The sequence below is a fragment of the Vicia villosa genome, linkage group LG1 (genome assembly GCF_029867415.1).
Source record: "Vicia villosa cultivar HV-30 ecotype Madison, WI linkage group LG1, Vvil1.0, whole genome shotgun sequence".
Lineage (NCBI taxonomy): Eukaryota > Viridiplantae > Streptophyta > Magnoliopsida > Fabales > Fabaceae > Vicia > Vicia villosa.
Window position 1 is genome coordinate 121,366,705 of NC_081180.1, and position 7,487 is coordinate 121,374,191.

At 37.4% G+C, this 7,487-nt stretch overlaps 1 protein-coding gene across 1 annotated transcript; it reads right to left on the reverse strand.

The window, feature by feature from the left end:
- Positions 1–2,587: 2,587 nt before the first annotated feature.
- Positions 2,588–3,454, reverse strand: LOC131653012 (uncharacterized). Its single transcript, XM_058923038.1, has 2 exons — positions 2,911–3,454; positions 2,588–2,739 (listed from the first exon to the last, which is right to left on the reverse strand). Exons 1-2 carry the CDS (start codon positions 3,452–3,454, stop codon positions 2,588–2,590), a joined length of 696 nt encoding a protein of 231 aa, XP_058779021.1.
- Between the last annotated feature and the right edge of the window lie 4,033 nt (positions 3,455–7,487).

A 7,487-nucleotide genomic window follows, 5' to 3' on the forward strand; every position in this document is an offset into this window, starting at 1 on the left:
CATATCTATGCACATCTTCTTCCTCTGCATAGAAGTTCAACCGATAAGGCGTATTTCCGTCGCCCTTCACTTCCTGAGAACGAGGTCCCAAGTTCTTTGTAACTTCTGCAAATGAATTTTTAGGCTTCACAAGAGAAAATAAGAAATGGAAACATAAAAGAAATAGATAAAAACATAGAGATATTAAAAAACCAAAATAAGAATTAGAGATGAATTTTTCTATAAAAAAAGAAAGAATGTTTATTTGTATATCTTTATGTTTCTATCTATTTCTTTGTATATCCACAATATTTATATAGATTTTATAATACCATTTGAAGAAAAAATGTTTATTTGTATATCCACATAATCATATACCCACGGAATCATATACAAATAAACATTTTTTCTTCAAATGGTATTAATCACAATAGGTACAACGGACGAAACTTTACCTCTTTATACAAGACAGAGGTAAAATGTTCCAAAAATTGAAATTACAAGCCGTAGAAGAATTATTAACTGGCATAAACCATTTCCAAAAAGCTAGCACGATAGCGCTAAAGCACTCGTCAACGTTAAATACATTACCTTTGAACAAGATAGCGTTTATCATCACCCACAGGTTCCACAAAACTGCAACCCATATTACTCCTACAGTTAATCTTTTGTCTACCGCCTAAATTTTGTCAAAGTGATCCAAAAACTTCCTCAATTCGGAATTCGACAATTTAACCGAATCCCCTAACCACTCTCCAACTTTGGTCCAAATCCTTCTTGTAAAAGGGCAACTATTAAAAAGGTGATTGGAGTTCTCCATACCTTGAAAACAAAAAACACAGTTGCAATCCCTATCCTCAACCTGCAGCCCCTCACCATTCTCTACTCTCCTAAATTCAGCGGCACACCCTTTAACAGAGAACCCCTTATCCTCGTCCGCTGCCCAAAAAGAAACGTCTATGCCCAAATTCTCCATGGATAGCTGCGGAAATCATCTAGCAGCATAATGAGCATCTTTCTCTATCATCATCATCCTCTTCACGCAGCCAATGACCGGAAACCCACACCCAATCCACCCCGTCCCAAAAAGATGCATTCGCAATAGACATAAACAAAGCAGCAACTTTGGCATACAATTCCGGATAAGCTTCTGATATGTCTTGATTCCTCACCCACCTGCTGAACCAGAACGACGAGTTATCACCTGTTTTAACCCTGCAATGAAACAAATCTGAAATTGATTGGCCCTTGGAGCCTTCACAGTCATTGATCAAAATTAAATCGCGCCACCATATGGAATCTCTTTTCATTAAAACACCCTTATCATTGACAAACATATTCACCTTCGGATTGATGTATCTATGTTTAAGCAGCTTTGACCATATAGCATTTTCCTCTTTTAAGATTCTCCACTTCCATTTCATAAGGAGTGAAACATTCATGTTGTCAATATCTTGAATGCCCAACCCACATTCTTCTTTCGGTTTGCAAACTTTGCGCCAACTTACCCAATTAATCCCTCTACCTCCTTCCACCCCCTCCATAAAAATCTTATTTGAATATTTTTGATCTCGTCTAATAGCTTCCCTGGGGCACGATAAAACGAGAGCGAATATAAAGGGATTGCATTCAAAATAGAGTTTATCAAAACCACCCTCCCTCCTATAGAAATAAATCTCCCACTCCACTTGTCTAGTCTTCTCCTAATATTTCTAATCACATCTTTCCACATTCCCACCTCTTTTGGGTTGTCTCCCACCATAACGCCTAAGAACTTGAACGAAGAATCACATATTCCACAAGTCATAAAAGTAGACGACATCTGAAGGATATTATCGCTTAAGTTAATCCCATATATATTGCTTTTATAGAAATTAACTTTAAGCCCAACCATCTATTCAACCCCCCTTAGAATCGCCTTCAAGCTCCAAAGATTTTGAACACCACCGTCACCCAGTATGATAGTGTCGTCTACAAAGTGAAGAATGTCTACAGCATTATCACTGAACTGAAACCCTTTGTACTACTCAAGATTCGATGCTTTCTCCATAAGGCTTGTTAGTCCTTCCATGACGATAACAAACAAAAAAGGAGATAGGGGATCTCCTTGTTGTAAGACACACTTAACTTTGTAAGTCTTTGGTGCAGTTCCCGTTCTCAATAATGGCCATAGAACTCGTAAACACACTAGCCTCCATCCATCTTAACCATTTGTTACCGAAACCCATCTTCTTCATGACATATCTTAGAAAATTCCAACATACACAATCATAGTCTTTCTCAAAGTCAACCTTCAGAACTAAGCACTTCGACCCCTCTCTCTTAGCCATATCCATCACTTCATTAACCATCAAAATGCCATCCAAAATGTTTATGTTTTTTATGAAAGCACTTTTTTTGACAAATATCAAGATCTCAATAACCTCCTTAAGCCTTCCAGCAAGGAGCTTTGACAGAATTTTGTGAAGACTCCCTACAAGACATATGGGCCGATACTCCGATAGGGATTGAGGAGTCAACACTTTCGGAATTAACGTTATAAAAAAGGAAGTGCAAGCCTTTTTTTAATACAACCTTCTCATGGAAATTGACTACGAATTTATGAATATCATCCAGGTCCTGGCATTTTGTAACCATCATAGTTCCAAATTGCTTGTTTAATCTCATCAGCAGTGAAAGGACACTCCTTCCTAGCATCCACTTCTACCTCCAGCCTTTTAAAATCAATGCCAATAGGAAATGGTCTGACTTTACAAGGTTCTTTATAAAAAATTTCAAAATGATCATGAATGTGGAATTTGACCTCTTAAACTCCCTCCATCGGACCATTAGGCGTTGCAACCACACTAATGGAGTTCCTTCTTACCCTCTCCTTTATTGAACTGTGAAAGAATTTAGTATTAAGGTCTACTTCCTTAAGTCATTTCTGACCAGACTTCTGCCTAAGCAATCCTTCTTTCAACTCCAACTTGTTCCAAATTACGTCAGCAGCTACTCTTCTGGCCTCGACATCACCAGAAGCATCACCTCCAGCATTTAAAATTAAGAACTGATCCAATTCGTGTTGTTCATCTATTTTTTCTTTGATCCTCAAGTCTAACCAACCAAAAACTTCTTTATTCCACTCCTTTAATGTCAGTTTGAGACTTTTTAATTTCTCATATAACGCGTAATCTCCTTTTCCTTTGATAGTCATCAAGCTCCACTCCTTCCTCACAAAAGAATCAAAGTCCTTATGTTTATACCACCCGTTGTTAAACCTAAAAGGTTTGGATCCCCAATCACTACCTCCTGATTTCAACCACACATGAGAGTGGTCCGATAAAACTCTTTTGTCCACAACCTGATTATCTAACTTCCAAAGAGAAATCAAATTATCAGATAACAAGAACCGATCCAATCTACTCATAGCATGACCGTTCCCGCTTAACCTAGTAAATCTCCCTCCCACACAAGGGAGATCAATAACATCCATCTTGTGGTGTCGTTTTCTTTTACCTCCCCGTTTCACTTGGGAGGACGGCACGCTAGACCCTTCACGCGAAATTTGGAAGGAGAATGCGCCCGTGGCGGGATGAATTTTATTTCAGTTCTTCCTACGATATCACACGAACTTTCTTATTGTCCTACGAGTAGGAAAGGGGAAAAAAGATCTCAACTAAACCCTAGGAGTTTGCTAAGTGTGGGGATTTCACCTAGACTAGAAATTCTGGAGTCCGGGGGGTCGGTTATACATAGGGAAGCGTTTAAACACCCTACATATCTGTAGTACTCTACAGGAACCTTCTCTGTGTCATTGTGATTGTGTTTGCTGCTAATGATTGGGAAAGTTTCTCCTTTGTGTTAGGAGAAGGAATTGATTTGATTTGAAAAGACAGACAGACAGACAGACAGACTGACTATTTTTGGTATTTTATTAGCTCGCTGAGATTCCTTGTGAACCTCATGCCTACATATCCCTAGTGGAAGTCAGAGCTTAATGTAGTTCGGGGAACTAACTAGGGAAAATAATTGTTTTTTTGGTGCCTTGCTTGAAGCTCAAGGTTGAAGCTTGGAAATAAATCTCTGTTTACAGTAAAGAGACATGAAATCATCTCTACAGAGAGGTATTTGTACTATTCTACCACAAACATTTTGAAAGAGTGACAGAATAACTGAATTCATTTCATTCAAGAGGGGGACCTTACTTGTGTGTGTGCAAGTATGCCAGTCAGATGCCTCTTAAATGAAAGAAAGATGCTCGTCCAAATTAGGGAAAGTGTACAAGTCTGGGGATGTGCCAGAGCATGTCTTTCAGAGTCCTAAATGGGAGACTTTGATTGAAATTGAAATTGAAATGTTTGTTTGTTTGAATGTGGTAGAGTAGTAAAAATATCTCTCTATAGAGATAAGCTATGTCTATCTACTGTATAAAAGATTTGAATTTAGCTGGCTTGTATGAGGCCCAAGCTTGAGGCTTTTTGATTGATTAATTAATATTATTGACTCTGGGAGATGACTCCATTGAGGATTAATTACAGGGTATTTTAGTGTTCTGTACAAAGCCCAGAATTGAGGCTGACTCTATTTGGAGAGTGTTTATTTGATGGATTTTATTTGGTGTTCTGTATAAAGCCCAGAATTGAGGCTGACTCTACTGAGGGAGACTCTATTTATGTGCCTTGTACAAAGCCCAAGGTTGTGGCTGACTCTAGCTATGAAAAACATTATTTTCTGCCTTGTACAAAGCCCAAGGTTGTGGCGGACTCTTAAATAAATGAATTGAGTATGGATGACTATATGGGGAAAGATCCTAAGTGTTAGGAATCTTTGACACATGAAAGTATGGTTTATCTGCCTTGTACAAAGCCCAAGGTTGTGGCTACTGAATGATGAAGAACTCACTGGGGAGACTCTATTATCTGCCTTGTACAATGCCCAAGGTTGAGGCTGACTCTTGACAGGGGAGTTTTATTGTTTGGTGCCTTGTATGAAGCCCAAGGTTGAGGCTAGCTGTTTTTGTTGGTTTTAACTCTACTGGAGATTAAAAAGACTGTTTTTCTTTGGAAGCTAACCCTTTCCAGGGATTTTGACTCAGCTGGTGAATTTGTCTATTAAAAGACTGACTTTTATCATGTTTTTGGAGGCTGACCCTTTCCAGGGGTTTTGACTCAGCTGGGGAAATTATCTCCTAAGAGAAATGAATCTTTATTTTTTTGACTTTTTATTAATTGACTTTGGAGGCTAACCCTTTCCAGGGGTTTGACATTTTATTAAAATGAAGGAATGTGTGGAAGCTAACCCTTTCCAGGGATTTTATTTTAGACAGATGTTGGAGGCTAACCCTTTCCAGGGGATTTTGTTAAATGAATGGCAGAAAGATTATCTAGTGGAGACTTCTTGTTTAAAGCCCAAGATGAAGGCTGACTCAATGCTGAGGATGATCAAACATGGATCCTAGACTCTGCTAAGGAAGATTGATGAAGATAAGGGTGACAGAGACTATCCATGTCTCTCATTCCAAAAGGTGTACTCAATGCAAAATTGAGACAAACCTAACTTGTTTAAAGTCTGGTTTAAATTGGAAGAAACTCACCAGGGTAGGCTAAAAGGTGACTAAAGACCTGTTCCTATGTTTATAAGAAACCTGATGGGTCCTTGTATACAAGCTCAAGAGGAAGCTGGAAATGCTTTTAAGAAGCCTGTGGGTCCTTGTACAAAGCCCAAGAGGAGGCTAATCGAGGGTCATCGAGGGTCCTTGTTATAGCACAAGAGAAAGCTATGTGGTTTTGAACTTATTTTGGCTCTAAGCAAATGGGTAAGAGGTTTCACCGGGAATAATTCCTCTTTGGGTGGATGTGTCCTATTATTTGGATTCTAAGGTTTTTACCAAGATGTTTCACCGGGAATAATTCATCTTGGGGGTTTGAACTACAGATCTCTAATTAGGAAAGAGCCTTCACCGGGAAGACATTCTCAATCCTAGGCCATATTCCTATAATATATATATAGTTTAACTGTCCTAAGGTTTATACTCAAACGTAGTTCTAAACAAATATATGTACAGTTTATATTTGACAGTAATTTAAATAAAGACTGTAAATTGAAAGCTTGTAAAGCCTAACCTGGATGGAGTGGAGGCCATTGAAGGAGTATGTACAGAGCCTCAACAGTATTTTTGTTGTTTTGTTGATGACAGTTGAATATATAGGATAAACAGTTAATGGTTTTTTTTGAAAACAGAAGAAGTGAAGATGGACAAAGGTCACATAGGTATCTGAAGAGTTTCACCGGGAATAATGCCCTTCAAATACCAGAAGAATGTTTTGAAAACAGAAAGAAGATTTTGAAAATACAGTTTTGAAAAACAAGCTAAGAAGAGAAGGTTTTTGGGACTTACACTCTATTAGAGGCCCAGTACTTTACAGTACTGGTGTAAAAGCAATTGAAAATGATTTTGAATGATACAAGGTTTTGTTGTTTGAAAACCTTAATCGTCCGTTTAATTAGAGATTGAAAACAGTTTTGAATATTGACAAAAGTCAACTTAATCAAAGTAAAAATAAAGATTTTTACTTAATTAAGACCTAAACAATTAGGGTTTTATCATAAACTTTATTTACAAAATGATTAGGTTGAAACAAAGTGAATATATGTATTTAAAGTATTTAAGAAAACACTTAAAACATACTATTTTAAACCTAATAAAAATATATGAAATAAATAATATTTTTATGATTTTTTTATTTATTCACAAAATAGGTATATTAAATGATAAGTGTGTGAAAAATGAAGTGAAAATAAATTAATTTGATAGGTTAAATAAATATGTGAAGTTTTGTGAGAAAATGAAAGAAATTGTGTGTAAAAAAATAGTTTTGGCCCTTGGAGGGTTTGAACCCACGCCCTCTAGGTCACACACTCAAAACAAACACCACTGAGCCAACGCGCGTGTGGTGATAGTGACTTGCCTTCATTTGGTTATGTTTCAAAACAAGTTGCAAATCCTTGAAAAGTAAAAGAATCAAAAAGTCTGGGGCGAGGGGGATTCGAACCCCAGACTTGAGGCATGATGATACTAAGGGCGTATGGGAGGCCACTAGGGCAAGTTTGTTCAGTCGTTAAGGGAATGCCTATCATTAAAAATAAAACAAACTTTGCTCAGAGATTTGAAAAATGGCGCCACCCTCCATCTTCGTCTTCAACCTCAAGCTCCATCAATTCAAATTTCTGAACTCTCTCAACTCTCAACCATTTGCAATGATGTAAACATGAAACTTGCTCTAAATTCACTCACGATTCTAAATATGTAACTAACATGAATTAATATTAACTACATCTAACTAATTTACCAGAAATCGTGAAGAACCCTAAAATTTCAAAATCAAATTAAATGACTATACTGCAAGATAAATGGATGATGATAGAGGGTTTTCAATCCTCTGATGATGCTGAACAAGATAGAATCGAGCTATTTCACAAAGAGTACTTAAATTAGAGAAGTGAGGTTCAGGAACTTACCTCTGAAA